Consider the following 21,371-nt stretch of genomic DNA (forward strand, 5'->3'; position numbering starts at 1 on the left):
GGGAAGGCAAAAGTCGCGAGAACAGCCCGCTACCACACCCCTAGAGAGGCCGGGATTGGCGAGAACGCGGCCAGGGAGTGAGGTAATGGCGGGGGACGCCGCCTAGGATTGTGGGATTTGTAGTCTTGGCCCATTCCCCGCTTGGACGGAGAACGGCAATAACGCACCTTGGGGAGTTATTTCACACAACTTCTTTTCTTTTCTTTTTACATCAAGTCTCTGAAACACATTTTATAATTCCTGTTTTTCAGTTGAATACATTTGGGTTTCCAAAGATTAAATGACTCGATAAAAATAACGCATCCTGTTATGCCGTGGCACAGACAGGGCTTCAAAAACAGTAATAGCAAGTAAAATTTAGTAAAAGCTTAGTCATGTTAGGAATTTAAAGGATAAGTAATCTTCTCGAGTTGGAGCTATCAGATAAAATACAGGGCACCTAATTAAATTTGAATTTCAAATAAACAACTACTAGTTTTCTTTAGTGTAAGTATGCCTCATACCATATTTGGGACAAACTAACACACATACACTATTAGTTTTTTTTCATCTGAAATTCAAATTTAACGGGGCATTCTGTTTTAGTTTTTCAAACCTGGCAGTCTTATTTCAAGCTCAGAAAATAGTCAAGTGGTGGCTGTATGTCTGTCTGAACACCCCCTGTGCTCTTATGCACTTCACTAATAGTTTTCAAACTTCTGAATTTCACAGTTCGATAAAATTAAAACAACAGCAAACCTTTTTGAGGATGGACATAGCATTGCTACCTTTTAATTTTGCCAACTAACTGCATTAGAAAAAGAAAGGCTATTGTTTAACCATCATTTCTTACTAGAAAAGTAGGAAGAACATACTCTCAAGAAAGTCCTTTGACACTTTGTAAGTCTAGTTTGTGAAAAACCTACTGCATTGTGTGTGGGTGGGTTTTCTTGGGGGGGGGCGTACCCAGTAAAGTTTTTGTCCCCGACCCTCCCTAGACAAGTTTTTTTTCCCCCCTTTTTTTCTAGATAAGCATTTTTTGTTTTGTTTTGTTTTGTTTTTTGAAAGTCCATTAAGGCTACCACCCTAGAGTCCCTGGGGGCCTGAGTTTGGGATGTTTTCCAGAATGTTTCCTGAGCTTGCAGGATGCTGCAACACTTAGAAATAGTGCCAGACCAAGTGACTGGAGAGATGCTTGTGTTCCTGAGTTTGGAACTCATTGTCATTCTATGCATACTCTCCTGGCTGCTCCCCAGACCTCTACCTCTGTTTCTACGTAGTCCTCCTGGCTTGTCATCCAGTTTCTTGCGCTGGACCCATTTCCTTCAATTTCCATAAGACTCAAGGTGGGTGAGAGGTATAGGCCTGATGTGGGGAAGCCCTCAGCTGAGTTCTGAGCGGTTAGCTCTTGTCTGACCAGGTCACCATCCTCTCACTCTTGCCTCACAGTGTCCAAGTGACCTTAGACAGTTGCTAGGGAGAACCTCCATCCCCTCCTCCCTTCTCCCATCACCACACTCCTTCCCTTGGCCTGGAGCCTCAACTCTTGCAGTCCAACTCTCTGTTGGCCAGCAGAGGCCTGTGACGTGGAGCAAAAATCAATTTGGCCAGCTTCTAGGTGGTTCTGCCCAGGGGCTGCAGCAGGAGTCTGACCCGAGGGGAGGGGAAGAAGGACAAAGACTCTCTAAGGCTTGGCTTTTTTTTTTTTTTTTTTTTAACTAGGTAAGGGGGAGAAACAAAGCAAGCCCTGAGAAAGGGGCCGGGGTGTTGGGACCCTGTCCAGTGGTAACCTGCACAGGAAACACACTCACATAGGCGTGGAAACCTGTCTGAAACCTGAATGCAGATGTCTGCCCTGTCGGTTCTGTCTCAGGGAGCCCGCAGCCTTCCGCATCCGCACCATTCCCCCTCCTTCACTGTTCGCTACCTCCTTTCTCCTGCAAAAGCTTCTCCTGCCCACCTGCAGCCCAGCCCCAACCTCTGAGGCAGGAACGAGAATTTCAGGTGTTTCTGAACTCTGGTAGCCCACAGTCGGGGGGGGGGGGGGTGTCTTCCTTCACAGGGGGGACCTGCTGCGTGTTCTGGGAACAGAGCGCACCTGCGGACGGAGCAGGGGAGGGGGAGAGCCTCTGCCCCGACACTCCTGTCTGAAAACTAGGAGCTGGCCGCCCGCCCCCACGGGGGTGCAGGCAGCTGAGTGGGCTGGGAATCGGCGTGAGGGGGCTGGGGACCGGGAAGGCCAAGCGTGCTCCCGATCCGGAGAGGCTGGTGACGGGGCGGGGCGCGTCCCGGAATAAAAGGGGTGGGAGCGCCGTGGACTCCCTTCCCGACGCCGGCGCCGGGCCCACCGCTGCCCCCTCCGCTCCCAGGGGCGCCCCGAGGGAGGGCCGGGCCGGCCGCGGGGCTGAAGGCGGCGCCCGGGGCGCGCGGGGGGCTGAGGGCGGGGCCCGGGGCGCGCGGCGAGCCGGGGCCCCGCGCAGGAAGCCCCGCCCAGGCCCGCAGCGCGGCGCCGCAGCGCGAGGGGCGGAGAGGCGGGCGGGGGGCGGGGGGCGGAGAGGCGGGAGGCGGGAGGCAGAGCGCCCGGCAGCAGACGCCCAGGTCGCCCGCGCCCCGCGCCGCAGGACCAGCCCGCGCGCCGGCCCCGCTCTCCAGCCCTCGCCCGGGCGCCCCGCCTGCCTCCCGGCCCCGGACGGCGAGCACCCGCCCTCCGCCTCGGCCTCCGCTGAGCCCCCCGGCGCCGCCCCTGCCGCCCGAAGCGCCCAGCCCGCCGCCGGCCCCACCATGGCGGAGACCAACAACGAGTGCAGCATCAAGGTGCTCTGCCGGTTCCGGCCCCTGAACCAGGCCGAGATCCTGCGGGGAGACAAGTTCATCCCCATCTTCCAGGGGGACGACAGCGTCGTTATCGGGGTGAGTGTCGGCCCGGGAGGGCGACGGCCCCGCCGCGCCCGGCCCCCCTCGCCCCTGCCGCGGGCGCTGGGTGTGGCCGGCCCGGCGCGGCCGCGTCTCCGCAGAGCGGGCGGGGGCCCCTTCCTCGCCGCGGGGGCCCGACGCCCCGGGCCGCGCACCCCCTTGCCGCGGGGCCAGGCCCGTGTTTTTCTCCTGTTCTCCGTCTCCCCGAGGGAAGCGCATCTGCCCTTTGTTATTGGCTCAGATCTCTACCCCCACCTCCCGGGAAGGGAGGGGGAGGCCAGGGGACGGGCTGCAGGGGAGGTGGGCAGTCGGGGTCTGGGCGGGAGGGGGTCCAAACGAGATCGGGCTCCAGGACCAGGCCTGCGTGAGCCCCTGAAGGAGGTGCAGCCTAGACTGGGGCGGAGGGCGGAGGGCGCAGGGCTGATGGGTTTGCCGAGAAAGGAATACCTCGATGCCACACCCAGTCAGGGAAGGGGGCTTTGGGGTCCTAAGGAAATGTCTGCCTTTTCCTCCTCCAGGTACAGTAGGAGGAGGATTTCAGACACCCCAGTTCCCCCTAACAAATAAAAATAACCGAATCCCGAGGTCTTAATAGTACTTGCTTATTCATCCTTTCTCTTGATGATCCAGTAAAAAGTAGCAGGCTGTCTACCTCATCATGCCAGCTCTGCCCTTGGAGGAGATCTTATTAAGCAGGAGAACTAATAGTTACTGTGGTTTTCTTACTCCGCATGTATTATTTGTCCCCCAAAACAGCGCTCTGAAGGAGGTATTAATATTTCCATTTTACAGATGAGGAAATTGAGGCCCAAAGAAGTTGAATGACTTTCTCAAGGTCACCCTATTAATTCATGGATCTGAACCTAAACCTATAACTCCAAAGCTCCTGGCTTTTCCTCTATATCGCACTGCCTCCGCAGATTTCTCTTCTCGACCTTTATCTGCGATGGCCCAAAAGGAATTCCTAGAAAGTTCCTTACCCCTCCTTTCCCAGGTTGGTAGGGATTGTTACGCTATGGGGTGAAAGGATCTGAGGTCGAGTCCTGTAGGGCTTGCAGGGTGCTGTGCCAGGAGACTGTAGCCAATTTGAGAAAGGAGAGGCACATAGGACGGCTGTCCTCAAGGTCAGGAGCACTGTTTATATATCTTTGGTCCACGGTGCTTGGCACAAGGCATGCTTACGAAGGGAATGAAGGAAAGATGGGGAGGGAGCGTGGGCCCTCTGAATCAGTGAGAATGGGACTTTGAGTAAACATGCCTTAGGAAGAGCCTGCTTACGTGTCCCATCCCCAGGGGCTCCAGTCTGTCACCATGCTGAGCTGTCACCCACTGAACTCAAATGGGTGCTTCTGCCTTGCATGTGTGCTTACATATGTGTGTGTTCACCACATAAAGAGGGCCACTGTCTTTGCCTCAAGGACCTTAGGCCTTCCAGTCTGGTCAGTCTGGCCAGGCTAAAACAATCAGTTCTGGGGGCTTCTTTCCAAGTAGTCTGGATAGCAGACATTAGCTGTGAGAGTTGGAGCTTGAGGTTCCCCTGAGACAGGGAGGCTGAGAAACACGGTGGTCACAGGAGAGCACATCCACAAAAGGCTTCTACGTTGCAGTCTAGCTTCCTTGGTTTAGTTCTTTCAGGTAAGTCTGACCCAACTCCTTTAGGTTCTCGGGCCATCCTGGTGTGGTGGGCCCGTGGCATGGGGGTGATGTTGGGAGAAGGAGTGGTGGTATTGATCTGTCCAATTCGCCAAACGGGAAAGACAACCGTAGAAGGTGGAGAGGGGGAGAGATTGAAGAAAGGCCCAGGGCCCCCTGCCAATTCATATTCTATGTTAGTTCCACAGCTGCTCCTTCCTTGCCTGTTTTGCCTGATATTTGCAGGGCCGCACCTTTGTCTCACTGTGTATCTTCATTTGCCCCAGCCCTTCCTGTCAATCTCTCCAGCTGAGGTAGATGCTTATGGGGGGCCATTTTGTCTCACACAGTGTCCTTGGAGCTCGCGCGTTCAGAGCCTATTCATTGTTCATTTGGGAGGAGGAAGGCTATAGGAGAAGGAATTTTAAGGCAACCCTTGAGGGTCCCAATGAGGAAAGGAAATCTCGTACCCCCCTCTCCTCTTTCCTCCTCTAGCTCCCTTTGGGGCTCAGCGTCTGAGGAATTAATGGAGGAAGCTGTTCCAGGAAGGTGAGGGAAGAGTGAAAAGGGAGACAATAGTCTCTCCAAACCCAGCCCCTGCTCTTTTCTCCAGTGGCTCTCCTCTCTGCCTCTGCAGCACTGCGGCTAGCTCAGGGCTTCAGAGTCTCAAATGTTCGTGGGCTTTTTCTGCTTCATAAAGGGTAGGAGAATAAGCTGGAAAGACAGCTCTTTCAGCCTTATTCCACCCCCACTCTCCTGACTTCTCCCAGGAATCTGGGGGATGGGGCTTAGCCAAAGTTAATGGCCTGAGTCATACTAAAAGGGTGTCTGGGTCACTGTCTGTGTGCTGTGTACCTTGTTTTGCTCTTTATGTCACTCAGAATCCAGTGTGACTTTTTTACTGGACCCGTTTAAGTGTCTTTTTGCCTTGGTCTTGGTGGGCAGAGTGTCCTGGTGTCTGCTGTCTGGGCTGCTGCCTCCCTACCAGGCATGGGAGGGATGACAGTAACGGAAGACACGTACATTCTCTCTCCCTCATTCATTCAAGTGTTCACCATATTCTTTCTCCCTCAGGTCTCCTAATGGGTTAGTGGGTTCTTAAGCAGACAAAAATTCAGGACTATCAAATACCTCATTTGGAAAAGCTAGATTGGGACCTGGCAGGATCATTGAATTAGAGTCAGTATTGTTTGGGGTGGCCCAGGATTCCTTTGATACCTGAAGAGGGGGAGCAGGTCTCCCTTTGAGGGAGTCTCATAAAGGGAAATGGAGAGGGGAGGTAATGTTCATCGTGGCCAGTGTCTCTCCAGCATTACCATGGCAACCATCCCCAGGGGTGTCACCATGGAAATCAGGCCTGGTGTTCAGAAGTTCAGCCTCTACCAAGTGCTTTACTGAGGGTTAAAAAGGTTGGACATCCTGGGACCCCTCATCTTAGGCCCTCCCATTAGCTACAGTCAGCTCATATAATGGAAAACTGCTGAAAGGTGCTGGGAGATACAAATGAACAGGAGGCTTGGAGGGGGTGGTGGTTTAGGGAGAGCAGAGCCCTGGGCTGCAGGACTCTGAAGGGGGGCTCTCTGGAGAAGATTGTGAGGAGTGCTTAGATTGCTGTGGGTGGGGGAGTGGATCTCAGGGGTCTCCTCAAAGGTGGAGGGTCTCTAATGAAACCAGTCTTCTAGTCTTTCAGTCTCCAACGTTGACATGGTGAGGGGACTTCCTGGGGGAGGATGGGTGAGAGAATCACATACTTCTTAAGATGGGGTTGAAGTCGGAAAAAGGGAGTGATGAAGGGCTTCAGTTCTGTCCAGAAACATTTGAAGAAATGTCCAAATGCGGGGGAGGGGGGTTGTGTGGGGAAGGGGAAGGAAAAGCCATGATAAGGATCTGATGCATTGTTCAGGCACTTGAGCTCTTGGATCACTATAGCGCTGTGGGTAGATTCAGATTGCTTGGGTTTAAGACCCGTGTGCTACCATTTCTCAGCTGTGTGTCTGTGGGTAAGCTACCTTACCTCTTTGAACCTCAGTTTCCACACCTATAAAATGGAATAATAATTGTACCTGCCTTATAGGATTGCTGTGAGCATTAAACAAGATAATACAGGGCAGCCCCGGTGGCGCAGCGGTTTAGCACTGCCTACAGCCCAGGGCATGATCCTGGAGACCCTGGATCGAGTCCCACGTCAGGCTCTCTGCATGGAGCCTGCTTCTCCCTCTGCCTGTGTCTCTGCCTCTCTCTCTCTGTCTCTATGAATAAATAAATAAAATCTTTAAAAAAAAAAAAACAAAAAAAAAAAACAAGATAATACATATAAAGTGCTTAGTGCAATGACAGGCATGTAATAAACTTCTGATAAGAATTCGGTGTTATTATTTTTTTATATATGCTGTTTCCTCATGAGCTAGCCTTTGACACACTGGGAAGTACTTAACATCCCCCCCACTTTTAAAAAGATTTTATTTGAGAGAGAGAGAGAGTGCACAAGCAGGGGGAGCAGTAGAGGGAGAAGGAGAAGCAGGCTCCCTGCTGTGGAGCTGGATGTGGGGCTCCATCCCAGGACCCTGGAATCATGACCTGAGCCAAAGGTAGATGCTTAACTGAGCCACCCAGGTGCCCCAACATTTCCCCTTCTTACTGGTTATTTCATCCAAACATCTAAGTCTCTAGTATTTTCTTGCTCTCTTCCTCCATCAATATCTGTGTTTTTGGCAGATATTTATGAAGAACATTCTATGGGCCAAAGACTGTGCTTGATATCGGAATTTACAGGGAATCCCTGCCTTTAAAAAACTCTTGGTCTATATGGTGATCCAAGCTGTGGAGTGGTCAGGGCAGAGGCCTGAGAGGGGGCCTCAGAAATGGCTTTAAAAAAATAAGTGGTTTTTGCAAGTTATACACACAACCCCCCAGACTTTGGTAAGAAATATGCCACAACACACTACAGTCCGACTCAAAGTAATTGTGTGTCACGAGAAACATAAATAGTGGTGATGCTTCCCATGTGAGTAGTCTAGAGGCAGAAAAGTTAGAAAACCACTGGTCTAGTTATTCTTCTCAAAAGATCTGACAAATTCATCTTGGGTATAATCAATAGCAAATTAAAAAGAAATTTACAATATAGTAAATGGTGAGGAGCACTGAGGAGGGCACATGATGAGATGAGCACTGGGTGTTATACTCTTTCAAGTTGGTGAATTGAATTTAAATAAAATATATATTTTAAAAATATTTTATTTATTTATTCGTGAGAGACAGAGAGAGAGACACAGAGACACAGGCAGAGGGAGAAGCAGGCTCCACGTAGGGAGCCCGAAGTGGGACTCGATCCCAGGTCTCCAGGATCACGCCCTGGGCTGAAGGCGGTACTAAACCGCTGAGCCACCTGGGCTGCCCTAAATAAAATATTTTTAAAAAGAAATTTACAATGTGACAGAAATAAAAATCTTAAGATAAAGTAATGAACTTTGGAATTTAAGGGCCTAGCAAAGAGTAGAGAAGTGCTAATAGGCCTTTCCAGACCCCTGAAATAACAATCTGTGTCTGGCTTTCCCTGCTGATGAGTTTACTAAGTGAACCCATTTTTAGTTCTTGGATGTCTTTTACCCTTACAGTACCGAGAACACCACCATTTGACCCTCTCTGATCTCTTCTTCCCAGCCTAGGCTGCAGAAAAGGGATTCCTCAGGCAGTAATTGCCTTCAGCATTTGGAGAGCGCCCTCCATTTTAATGCATCCACGGCTTTCTCTGGGAATGTTTGTGAGAGAGGAGGAGAGAAACAGGGGGAAAGGCAGAGAATGAGTTGGTGCCCATGTTCCCAGAAGGGAAGAAGGGAGGGGCAAAGTTGGCTTGAGAGTTATATTTAATCCCCTTTGGCTGCATTCCTGGCTTCAAGAAGCATAGATAGATATCATTGGTGGAGAAGAGGCGAGAGTCACTGGCTTGAGATAGACGTGTTTTGTTTGTTTCTGTTTCTTGGCCACTGGATGGGAGCAGCACTGAATTAGATTACAATTCAAGAATCAAGTTTCAACAAAAAATAGATTCATTAGATTAAGTTTAAAAAGAAAGATATTGCCACTGAGGAGGACAGGCATTAATGCCACTTTAAAGCTGTTTTCTTCTAACACTGTAATAAGGATTTATTCTTTGTAATGAAGTGTAATGATGAACCGTTCATATAAAAAGAATGAAAAATTCCCAAAAACCCTATGAATAACCCATAAATTCACTCAAGCCTTTAAAAAAAATTAAGGTAGGGGATCCCTGGGTGGCTCAGCGGTTTAGCGTCTGCCTTTGGCCCAGGGCGCAATCCTGGAGTCCCGGAATCGAGTCCCACGTCGGGCTCCCAGCATGGGCCTGCTTCTCCCTCCTCCTGTGTCTCTGCCTCTCTCTCTCTCTCTCTCTATGTCTATCATAAATAAATAAATCTTTTTTTTTAATAAATAAATCTTTAAAAAAATTAAGGTAGATTTTTCTTTAATAATATTAAACATAGTCTGATTACAACACTAATATACTTTAATTGTTGACAAAATTAAAAACAAAGAGAAACACATACAAGAAACTAAAAATCACTTGAAATCCCACCACCCCAAGAAAAACACTGTTAACAATTTATTTCTTTCCAGTGAGTTTTTGCTGCATATATACATATATTAATTTTAATAAAACTGTATCATAAACTATATATTGTTTTATAACTTAATTTTTTCACTAACACATGAGTTTTTCGCATTTGTTAAATATTTTACATAATTTTATATTTTTTAAATGTTTAATTTTTGCATAAGCTTTAACATACACATGTGACATAATTCAATGATATAAAAAAGTATACAATGAAAAGTAAGTCTCCTTCCTACCTTTCTTTTCTAGCCACCCAGTTCCCCTTTAACAACCTTATTACCAGTTTCTTGTGGGTTCTTATAAAAGCATATTATACATTTTTAAGCAGTTACATATATACGTGCATGTACTTTTTAAAATATTTATTTTTTTAACATGTTTTGTTTTAATTAATCTATGCAATGTGGGGCTTATAATGTATAGTTTAAAAAAAGCAAAGTACAGAACAATATGTATGAATTCACAACCTCAAGATCAAGAGTTGTATGCTCTTCCTACTGAGTCAGCCAGGTTTCCCTACATGTACTTTTTTTTTTTAACAAGAATGGTAGCATAGTATACATATTGTTCTATTATGTACCTTGCTTTTTTTTTTTTTTTTTTCAACTTAATGATGAGTCTAGGAGATTTTTCCTTATCAGCACATAAAGATTTACCTCATTCTTTTTAACAACTGTATAGTTTGTTGTAGGGATATGTCATAATTTAACCAGATCCCTATTGATGGACTTTTAGGGTTATCCTAATAAATTGCTATTACAAACATACAATGAGTGCACAAATCTTATGCAAATAGTTTGATGAATATTATAACGTATTTTGACACCCACATAAGCACCACCCAGATTGAAATCTAGAGTATTTCTGTTGCCCCTGAAAGCTCCCTTTTGCCCACACCTGTCATATCACTCCAGGCATCCACTATTTTGACTTCTATCACTAGCTAAGTATTGTTGTTTCTTCAGTGTTATACAAAAGGAATAAAACAGTATGTGCTCTCTTGTGTATGAGTTCTTTTACTAACACATTTTTGAAATCTATTTATGTTCTTTTATGGCATCATTTTATTCTATCTCATTTAATTTTTTTTAAAGTAGGCTCCATGCCTACTTGGAGCCTAATGCAGGGATTGAACTCACAACCCTGAGATTGAGAAACCTGTACCAAAATCAAGAGTCAGACATTTAACCAACTGAGCCACCCAGGTGCCTCTATTATGACATCATTTTAAATAGCAACAAAGAATAAAAATATACACATGCCATTATTTAATCGATTCCTTATGTTAACCAGTTTCCTAAATATTACTCCTTTCAGTTGTTTTCAATTTCTTGTTGTTATAAGCAGTCTGATAATAAACATTCTTGTAACTAAATATTTGCTACAAATATTTTCATGGCATAAATTCTTAGAACATCTGAGTCAATGGATATGTGCAATCACGGCTTTTGATTATGTGTTTCTGAATTGCCTCCATAAAAGTTGTATGGACATACTGTTCCTACCAGAAAAGGACAAAGGTGCTTATTTCAAGGAAATTATACCTCCTTAAGGCCTTATCTACACTGGGTATTACAATTAAGCTTGTGTTTTTCAGTTTGATAGGTGAGTAACAATATTACTGTTTTATTTTTATTTTTTATTTTTTTTAATTTTTATTTATTATGATAGTCACAAAGAGAGAGAGAGAGGGGCAGAGACACAGGCAGAGGGAGAAGCAGGCTCCATGCACCGGGAGCCTGACGTGGGATTCGATCCCGGGTCTTCAGGATTGCGCCCTGGGCCAAAGACAGGCGCCAAACCGCTGCGCCACCCAGGGATCCCAATATTACTGTTTAAATTTGAAAATATTGAACATTTGTATTTATTTTTCTGTTGCTAGTACCTAGCCCTTGTTTATTATTTTTCTGTTGAGGTTTATCTTTTTTGCTATTAATTTATGAGGGCTCTTTATAGTAAGAATATTAATATCTTTGAAAATCTTAAATTTTTTTTTATTTAAAAAATTATGCATTTTCATTTTAGAACAGTTTCTTAAAAGTTTATTTATTTAAGTAATCTCTACATCCAGCGTGGGGCTTGAACTCATGACCCCAAGAGATCAAGAGTTGCATGCTCATCTAACTGAACCAGCCAGGTGACCTTAATTTAGAAAAGTTTTCAATCTAAATAGAGAAACTCCTAAAATTCTACTGTCCAAGATACCACTATTAACATTTTTTTTAAAGATATTTATTCATTTGAGAGATAGAGCATGAGCAGAGGGAGGAGCCAAGGGAGAGGAACAAGCAGATTCCCTGTTGAGAGCAGAGCCCGACATGGGGATGGGGCTGGACTGTGGGGCTGCATCCCAGGACCCTGAGATCATGACCTGAGCTAAACTCAGATTGAGTCACCCAGGCACCCCTTAACATGTTTTTCTAAGCAAGGTGTACCTATACATTTTTTTTTAAAACAGAAATGGAATCATCCTTTTTGCATTTGTTTTTTACACTGCATACTATCTTATGTATTTATTTTTTGCATAGTATTTTTTAATTTTTTAAAAAAATTTTATTTATTTATGATAGTCACAGAGAGAGAGAGAGAGGCAGAGACATAGGCAGAGGGAGAAGCAGGCTCCATGCACCGGGAGCCCGACGTGGGACTCGATCCTGGGTCTCCAGGATCGTGCCCTGGGCCAAAGGCAGGCGCCAAACCGCTGCGCCACCCAGAGATCCCTTTGCATAGTATTTTTTGAAGATTCTATTTATTTATTCATGAGAGACACAGAGAGAAGCAGAGACATAGGCAGAGGGAGAAGCAGGCTCCCTGCAGGGAGCCTGATGTGGGACTCGATCCCCAGGACTCCAGCATCACGCCCTGAGCCAGAAGGCAGATGCTTAACCACTGAGCTATCCAAGCGTCCCTGCATAGTATTTTAAAAACTACTTTTTTGCCTGACAGTATTTTGTGTATACCTTGTCTTGTCATTACATATTATCTTATGACATCATCTATAACATTTTACATTTTTAAATTTAAAAATGATATGTTGTCACTGTAAGACATTTAAATATCACAGAAAAGTATTGCAGGCGTAAGCTACTGTTATTCTGCTCTCAAGTGATAACCACCATTAGCAGGTCTCTATACAGCCTTCCATTTCCTTTTTCTAAGGCTATTCTGTCCATATGCTTTTAAAAAGATATAATCACTTTACACACACTGTTTTTACTTTTTCACTAAATTGAGCTTGAACATGTCAGAACATGTAAACCACCCTAACTCTTTTTAATGGGAGTAGAATATGGAACTATCATAACCAACATCTTGTTAATGAGTGTTTGAATTATTTCTAGTTTTACTTTAATACAGATTGAACATCCTTCTACATAGATCTTTAAGTGCTTGAGTAAGGGCTGTAAAATGAATTCCTAGCACTGGACTCACTGATACAGAGTACAAACAGAATGGACATTTAAATATTTAATAGAATTGTCCTCCAGAAAGACTCTATCAGTTTACAGTACTCCCTCCATTGGAGAGCATCTTCACAACTTATTTCTCTTTGTGGATTCCGGTTTTGGGGTTTCAAAGGCTTTTACCAAAGAGAGATCAGACAAATATTTCAGGTAGATTTTTTTTTCCCCATAAGCCAGACTTTTCAAATCTCTTAAATATTAAAAAAATATATCTACTAGTTTTCCTTTATGCAACGAAGTAAAACAAAGGAAACAAAATGAAACACACATTAAGAAATTAAGAAAAAATACTTGTACATGGTTTAAAAATAGAAACAATCCAAGGGCACTGGCTGGCTTGGTCAGAAGAGCATGCAATTCTTCATTTCGAGGCTGTGAGTTTGAGCCCCCCCTTGGATGTAGAGATTATTAAGTAAAATAAAACTTAAAAATTTAAAAATATATGTAAGTGGGACACCTGGGTGGCTCGGTGTTGAGCATCTGCCTTTGAATCAGGGTGTGATCCTGGCATCCCGGGATCAAATCCCATATTTGGCTTCTGCATGGAGCCTGCTTCTCCCTCTGCCTGTGTCTCTGCTTGTCTCTCTCTGTGTCTCTCATGAATAAATAAATAAAATCTTTTAAAATGTGTGTGTGTGTGTATACACACACACATATATATGCAAGCCAAGATACAAAATGTAAAATAAGGGATCCCTGGGTGGCGCAGCGGTTTAGCGCCTGCCTTTGGCCCAGGGCGCGATCCTGGAGACCCGAGATCGAGTCCCACATCAGGCTCCCGGTGCATGGAGCCTGCTTCTCCCTCTGCCTGTGTCTCTGCCTCTCTCTCTCTCTCTCTCTCTCTCTCTCTGTGTGACTATCATAAATAAATAAAAATTTTAAAAAATGTAAAATAAAAGACTTGTCTCTCTTCAAAGTAATCATTGTTAACATTTTTTGTATAATTCCTTCTAGAAAAAAGTTCTATGTATAGATGGAATATTATGAATATTCCTAGAGCCGTTATCTCCAGCTCTGACCAATTAAAATTTTATGACTTCCTTAATTAGTTGAAACATGTCTCCCCAACTCTGGTGACCATAGACCTAGGAGCTTTACATTTCAGTTGGATAAAGATGGGGTCTATAGTAAAACAACTTGACAACTAAGTCATAATCTCTTTATACTGAATGGCAGGAAAACATGACTGAGAAATTTGTCATTTGTGATGGAGAACAAGCATAGTCTTATTTAATCTTACCAGAAAAAAAATCTTACCAGAGATCTGCACTTTAGTATGATTACATAGTGAATATATTCTTTGTTTGGTTCCCCAGGTTTTAAATATTTTGTATCTTTAGCATGCTTGTTAGCACATGATTTGTAACATAACCTAAATGAAACAAAGTACTTGTAGGTCAGTAATTTGTTTCAGTATCTCTTTGCTAAAAGGAGGCCCATGATTCTGATTTCATATATTTCTTTCACGGAGAGAGAGCTTGTGTTAATGTTTGAACAACAGCTCAGCATCTTGGTGTACCTGTATTTCATTTACACAATAGGGAACATAACCGACATGTGCCCCTAACTTTGCATCTTTCATTTAATGCATCTTGAAGATTCGTCCGCATCAGGACATATGCATCTATTGAGGAAGATATTTTTAAACCTAGAGGTAGATTTTTAATGTTAATGAATTGTCTTTCACTCTTCACGGCCTGCGGCCCTACTGTCTTTTCCCATTGGTTTCCCAGGGAAAGGCCTGGAGTGGTGCAGTACTAAGTCATCACACCAAGACTGAGATCCCCTCACACAGTCTGAGGCTGTGACACTTCTCAATGGTGCTCTCTAGCGCACAGGAACAGCTCCTGGTGTCAGCACCAACTTTTGCTCCTCTTTGTCTGGTTTCCTTCATCCCGCCCCCCCCCCCCCCCCCCCCCCCCGCCCCAAACTGTCCGTGGATATAGATGGCTGAAAAACAGGTACCTTCTCAGGCTAATGGAAGGGGGCTGCAGCATTTCTTCTTCCTCATTTCCTGACTCCTGATGTCTGCCATGTTTTATTTCCATTCTAGGGGAAGCCATATGTCTTTGACCGTGTGTTCCCCCCAAACACGACTCAGGAGCAAGTTTATCATGCGTGTGCCATGCAGATTGTCAAAGGTAGCATGTATTATCTTTGTAAGATGTATTTTTAGAATGTATATTTTCTGGTTCCCCATTCCCTACTCCACTTCTTTCCACCAATGCTCTTTCTTGGCTATGTCTTCCAGATGTCCTTGCTGGCTACAATGGCACCATTTTTGCTTATGGACAGACATCCTCAGGGAAAACACATACCATGGAGGTGAGGGCTCTGACTTTCATGAGGGGTGAGGAACTGTGAGTGTTAATGAGAGGCCAAGGAATCTCAGGCAAGATCTAGGAATCAAGCTTGCTTGGTCTGGAGGATGAACTGAGGGGCAGGATTATAATGGAAGCTTGGTGAAATCCCTCTAGCCTGCTGCAGTTTCCCATCCTTTCCACTACTCCAGTTTGCTTCTTTTGATCCAGAAAAGCAGCTGCAATAAAGGTCCAAAGGGACCCTCAGTTCTCTCCTTGTTCTCGGTAGACATGGCAGTGACTGCCTTGTACCTTCAGATGATCCTCTCATCAACTATCACCTTCATGTTCACCTGTTGACCTCTTGGGTGGCCTCATTGTTTTGAGTTCCAGTCTCAGTCTCAGATACTCTTCCTCTCCAGGGAAAGCTGCATGACCCCCAGCTGATGGGAATCATTCCTCGAATTGCCCGAGACATCTTCAATCACATCTACTCCATGGATGAGAACCTGGAGTTCCATATCAAGGTGATCACGGTTTAACAGCTGGGTGTCGTCAGAGAGGGACTAGGAGGAGAAGAGCTAGTATGAACTCATTGAGAACCTGGGCACCCCAACTTATTTTCCTGCCCTGCTTACCACAGTTCTTCTGCTCTATTTCTCTTCCTCCTACTGGTTGAGTGGGTCACATTCACTTGAGATCCCTATATCAGACTTATGATAGGCCCTCTTCACTTTCTCCCTGACCAGGTTTCTTACTTTGAGATTTACCTGGACAAAATTCGCGACCTTCTGGATGGTGAGTGGTGTTTAGCCCCATTGGATGGGCAGGGGTGGGAGGAGAGCAAGGAAAAGAAAGATCACATTGTTCTTGGCAAGAGATGCAGAGGAATCACACACTCATACCCCTGTCCCTTGCCTCCATTCACCAAAATTTCTAAAAGCAAAAAGGGTCAGAAGATGAGCTGAAATACCTAGGCCTATATAGAAACACCCTGAGACCAGCTGGAACCTTAAGGCTAGAATCCTGGAGGAGGAGAAATTTAAGCTTTCAGGGTGTGGGGATTTAAGCTTGATGGGAAAGTCTTTCTCCTTTTTAAAAATTTAATTTATTTGTTTGTTTGTTTGAAAGAGGGAGAGGGAGAGAGGACACAAGTTGGGGGTAGGGGGGGCAGCAAAGGGAGACAGACAAACAGACTCCGCACTGAGTGCAGAGCCTGAAATGGGGCTCGATCTCATAACCCTGAGATCATAACCTGAACCGAAATCAAGAGTTGGATGCTTAACCAACTGCACCACCCAGGAGAGGGCTTCTTTTTTGCATGTAGAAGAAACCACTGTCTCAGCAGACTATAGGGTACGGGGTTGGGGGTGGAAGTGCTAGCCTTGCTTACTCTGCATTGTTTTGATTCAGTGACCAAGACAAATCTGTCTGTGCATGAGGACAAGAATCGGGTGCCATTTGTCAAGGTGAGTGTGGGGACAGGGGTACCTGGGTGTGGGTCACTGTACTAAGAGTACAGGAGGGTAGGCCAGAGGCCCAGAAGCTGGAGGGCAGATGTTTTGGAGGAGTGAGATGTGCCGAGGGGCTGGGGAGAGTCTGAGGGCTTGGAAAAGACATTCTTAAAAGGTCATCTGATCAGTTTTCAGGTAATATAATTTGCAGATTGCCGTTTATGGGTCACTCTCCCTTTGAACCCTGCAGGGTTGTACTGAACGCTTTGTGTCCAGCCCAGAGGAGATTTTAGATGTGATTGACGAGGGGAAATCAAATCGTCATGTGGCCGTCACCAGTGAGTGGGGATATAAGGGGCTCTTGCACCTGGGAGTCTGGTGCTTGTCTGTGTCCTCTGGGAGCTGAGGGAATAGAAGTGAGCAAGGGAAGACTGTGTCCTCCAGAAGAAGAGGCTATTACTGTGTGTGCCACCCAGCTGCCTGGGAGACACAGTGGCGGGGCTAGTCCTGGCAGGTGCCCCCTCTCTCTGGGTTGGCCAGTGTCAGTGGAAGCTGGGGGGTGAGGGCTTCGGCTCCATAGGTGTTAGTACAGGGACCGCTTCTCCCTTGGTCCTGCAGACATGAATGAACACAGCTCTCGGAGCCACAGCATCTTCCTTATCAACATCAAGCAGGAGAACATGGAGACCGAGCAGAAGCTCAGTGGGAAGCTGTACCTAGTGGACCTGGCAGGGAGCGAGAAGGTTGGGGACCTGGGAGTGGGGCGGGTAGGGAAAGAGGTCTGGGCAGGGGGAGCTTTTAAAAATCAAAATAACGGGGATCCCTGGGTGGCGCAGCGGTTTAGCGCCTGCCTTTGGCCCGGGGCGCGATCCTGGAGACCCGGGATCGAATCCCACATCGGGCTCCCGGTGCATGGAGCCTGCTTCTCCCTCTGCCTGTGTCTCTGCCTCTCTCTCTCTCTCTCTCTCTCTCTCTGTGACAATCATAAATAAATAAAAATTAAAAAAAAATCAAAATAACTTTTTTGGGGGGAGTATAATTCACATACCATTAGAGTTCACCATTTTGAAATATAGTTCAGTGGGTTTTAGGATATTTTTGGAAGGTGGTGCACCCATAACCACTGATTCTAGAATATTTTCATCACCTGTTAGACACTCACGCCCTATACCTCCCTCCACTAGCTCCTGGCAACCACTAATCTTATGTTTTGTCTCTGTGAATTTGCCTTTTCTGGACATTTCATATAAATGGGATCATATACTATGTAGGCAGGAGGGGGTGGGTTTTGGCAAGAGGGTTTAGGGTAACAGGAAGGGCCTTCTCTGTTCTCTTTCCCTGTCCCTTCCCCTCCTTGGACTGAATCCCCTTAGATGGGGAAGAGGCCATGAGATCCCTCTCTCCCCCTGCAGCTGCTCATGACACACTCATCCCTTAATGCTCTGGTAGGTCAGCAAGACCGGAGCAGAGGGAGCTGTGCTGGACGAGGCAAAGAATATCAACAAGTCACTGTCAGCCCTTGGGAATGTGATCTCTGCACTGGCTGAGGGCACGGTGAGTGTCCCATCTCATCTTCTATTGCTGCCCTCTCATCATGCCCAATGCATGGGGTGTGTGACCCCTAGTCAGCAAGTACACTGTTCCCTTGTTGAATATTTTTCTGATTCATGGTCTCCCTCCTCCTCCAGAAAAGCTACGTTCCATATCGTGACAGCAAAATGACACGGATTCTCCAGGACTCTCTGGGAGGAAACTGCCGGACAACTATGTTCATCTGCTGCTCACCATCCAGCTACAACGATGCAGAGACCAAGTCCACCCTGATGTTCGGGCAGCGGTTAGTGGCAGGGTCCCTTTTCACTGTGCCAGCTCCCCTCAGTGTCATACAAGGCTTAACGGAGCTCTCATCTCCTTGTTCTCCTCACCCAGGGCAAAGACCATTAAGAACACTGCCTCTGTGAATCTGGAGTTGACTGCCGAGCAGTGGAAGAAGAAATATGAAAAGGAGAAGGAGAAGACAAAGGCTCAGAAGGAGACAATCGCCAAGCTAGAGGCTGAGCTCAGCCGGTGGCGCAATGGTTAGAGAGGGTTCTACTGGTCGTGAGAGGCAGTGGGAGGAAGAGGCCGAGGGACCAGAGGCGCCCTGTCTGGGGTGGGCCTTCAGGGTGGGCCAGCCTCCCAGGAGGGATGTGTTTCTGGAGGGGTGCAGTAGAGCAGTGATGAGGGAAGGGGAGAGGGGGCTGACCGCCCTTATCCCACCCCCTAGAAAAGGTTGAAGGTACGTTTGGCCACAGAGATAGAGGAAGGACTCCTAGATGCATCTTTCTCTCTTCCTGTTCCTCACCTTGTTCTGCCCCTCGGCCAGGAGAGAATGTGCCTGAGACAGAGCGCCTGGCTGGGGATGATGCAGCCCTGGGATCTGAGCTCTGTGAGGAGACCCCTGTGAATGACAACTCGTCCATCGTGGTGCGCATTGCGCCTGAGGAGCGGCAGAAATATGAGGAAGAGATCCGCCGCCTCTATAAGCAACTCGATGACAAGGTGAGGACGCCCAGGGCACAGAGGGGAGGCCTGTGGGATGAGAAGTGAGGGATTAAGGAATTAGTTTGTATTGCCTTTTTTTTTATTTTGAAAGAGATAAATTATGCTCATTGAAAATGGAGAAGAGAGCACGGAGTAACATTCAGGATTACGAATCACTATATTATATACCAGAAACTAATAACGTAACCCTGCATGTTAACTATACTGGAAATAAACCCCCCCCCCAGAATTAAATTTAATAAAAAATTATATTACTAAGAAACTTAGAAGCTAAATAAAAATATACAGAAGAAAATTTAAGTCCTCTATCATTCTGCCATTTAGAAATAATACTATGACGATCTACTTTTCTCCATATGTAGAGCATGCAATCGAGATACACTGTATCTGTAACTTTGCATCTAATTTCTTCACTCCACATTCTATAAGGAGCGATTTTCTACTTTGTTAACAATTCTTCATAAAAGTATTTTTTAAATGCTGCCTAACAGCACATTTATCAAAATATATTTAACCATTTGTTTATTCCAGGGCTTCTAGTTTTCCTTGTTTTTAGTAGTTTGTTCTTGCTCTTGTAAGTAAGTCTGAAAGCACTATCTTTGCTTCTGATGCATAAAACTTTGCTTTTGAATGATTTGATTAGAATGTAGCACTAAAGTGGGACTTCTAGGTTAGGGGATATGCACTTTAACCAAACGGCTTTTGCTGTGTATGGTCAAGGTTATACCACCTTCCGGGAAGAAAGGAATTTGAAACTGAGGGCAGGAGTGAGGCAAGAGCCTGAAGGAAAAATTTCTTTTTAGGATGTGGGGTTTTTAACTCAAAGCCAGAACTGTCTGGATTTTTGTCAGGATCCTACCTCTGCCTCCAACCCTGTAAGTCTAGACTCTGGAAGGAACAGCTTCCCTCCATTCCTTTTGTCTCCCAACAGGACGATGAGATCAACCAGCAGAGCCAGCTCATAGAGAAGCTTAAGCAGCAGATGCTGGACCAGGAAGAGGTAATGGGAAGGAAGATGAGACATGAGAGGAGAGCAGTGTGTCCCCTTAAAAGGCGTAAAAGACCTTTTACAACCAGATGGAAGAAGAGCTTACTCTTTTGCATAGGGCTTGATCACCCTCCAGAACTATGGAAGTCTGGGGAGGACTTAACTGGGGCTTTCTGTAAAGGATCTCAGAGTCTGGGTGCTGCTTCCTTCTGTTGTCCTGCTTCTGTGACGCCTAGAACCCACTTCCTCTTGACCCTTGTTTTGGCCCATGCCCCTCTCCTAGAGCTCTGAAGGTACCAGAGAGACCTGTCTGGGGCCAGGGAACCATAGAGGGGCCCGCTGGCAGCAGACCCCCTCACATGCCTTGCCTCTTCCTCAAAGCTGCTGGTGTCCACCCGAGGAGACAATGAGAAGGTCCAGCGGGAGCTGAGCCACTTGCAGTCTGAGAACGACGCTGCGAAGGATGAGGTGAAGGAGGTGCTGCAGGCCCTGGAGGAGCTGGCCGTGAACTACGACCAGAAATCCCAGGAAGTGGAGGAGAAGAGCCAGCAGAACCAGCTTCTGGTGGATGAGCTGTCTCAGAAGGTGGTGAGTGGCTGACCGGGGTCCCAGAGCACCGTTGCCTCCAGAACATGTTCCATATCCCAGGGGACCTCCACATCCTGGGGCCGCAGCACATTTGTACCTTTGCCCCTCTGTGCCATGGGCTGTGGGACCCTCCCCAGCCCTGTCACCACACTTTGCCCTTCTGACCCCTATCTCTTCCAAACCTTTTTGCAGGGCCTCTGTTCTCTTTGTAGCAGCCCTTGGGGTCACGGGTGAGGCGGAGGCTCTGCCTGGGTTAGGGAGGGCAGTGGGAAGATGGCAACGGGATGACGTGAGGGGCTGTCCCCAGGCCACCATGCTGGCTCTGGAGTCTGAGTTGCAGCGGCTACAAGAGGTCAGCGGACACCAGCGCAAACGGATTGCTGAGGTGCTGAATGGGCTGATGAAGGACCTGAGTGAGTTCAGTGTCATCGTGGGCAACGGGGAGATTAAGCTGGTGAGTGGAGCTGGAGGCAGTGGCAGCCTTGTTCAGGTCATTCTTGCTCTGGGCACTGGTGGGAGATGGTGGGGGTACAGGGGAGCATCACCCATGCCCTCAGGGATACTGAGGAAGGCAGACCAAAGAGCCAGGAAGCAATCCTTTAGACTGGACCAGGAAAACAAGCAGAATTTTGCATAGACTCAACTGTAAATTCACCTTCCAAAGGGTGCTGAATAAAGAGGCCACAGAGATGTGCTTGCAGCAGGCTTTAACAATGAGGCACAGAGTTGGGAATGACACATGCAAATCTGTGGCAGTGACAGTGACCCATCTGGGTGACCACGCAGATCAGTTTGACTACAAATCATGTTGCTTTATAAGATGGGAGAGGGCGACTGTCGGAATTGTATCTTTAGGTGTAGGTAGAGTTAGTATGAAAT

General features: G+C 46.5%; 1 protein-coding gene across 3 annotated transcripts in view; it reads left to right on the forward strand.

Moving 5' to 3' along the window:
• The first annotated feature begins 2,679 nt into the window (after positions 1 to 2,679).
• The window catches only part of KIF5A (kinesin family member 5A), a 29,945-nt gene continuing 11,253 nt past the window's right edge, over positions 2,680 to 21,371 (forward strand). For 2 of the 3 annotated variants that reach the window (XM_038549792.1, XM_038549791.1), the window contains exons 1-15: positions 2,761 to 2,889; positions 14,672 to 14,759; positions 14,870 to 14,943; positions 15,341 to 15,445; positions 15,668 to 15,716; positions 16,332 to 16,387; positions 16,623 to 16,710; positions 16,991 to 17,115; positions 17,822 to 17,926; positions 18,061 to 18,209; positions 18,302 to 18,450; positions 18,738 to 18,913; positions 19,848 to 19,916; positions 20,286 to 20,492; positions 20,800 to 20,946. In XM_038549792.1, the coding sequence (XP_038405720.1) occupies positions 2,761 to 2,889; positions 14,672 to 14,759; positions 14,870 to 14,943; positions 15,341 to 15,445; positions 15,668 to 15,716; positions 16,332 to 16,387; positions 16,623 to 16,710; positions 16,991 to 17,115; positions 17,822 to 17,926; positions 18,061 to 18,209; positions 18,302 to 18,450; positions 18,738 to 18,913; positions 19,848 to 19,916; positions 20,286 to 20,492; positions 20,800 to 20,946 (1,716 nt within the window). Of the gene's footprint in view, positions 2,890 to 14,671; positions 14,760 to 14,869; positions 14,944 to 15,340; positions 15,446 to 15,667; positions 15,717 to 16,331; positions 16,388 to 16,622; positions 16,711 to 16,990; positions 17,116 to 17,821; positions 17,927 to 18,060; positions 18,210 to 18,301; positions 18,451 to 18,737; positions 18,914 to 19,847; positions 19,917 to 20,285; positions 20,493 to 20,799; positions 20,947 to 21,371 lie in introns of all 3 variants that reach the window. The other variant, XM_038549790.1, reaches the window with a different exon arrangement.

This window comes from Canis lupus, chromosome 10 (genome assembly GCF_011100685.1).
Source record: "Canis lupus familiaris isolate Mischka breed German Shepherd chromosome 10, alternate assembly UU_Cfam_GSD_1.0, whole genome shotgun sequence".
Taxonomy (NCBI): domain Eukaryota; kingdom Metazoa; phylum Chordata; class Mammalia; order Carnivora; family Canidae; genus Canis; species Canis lupus.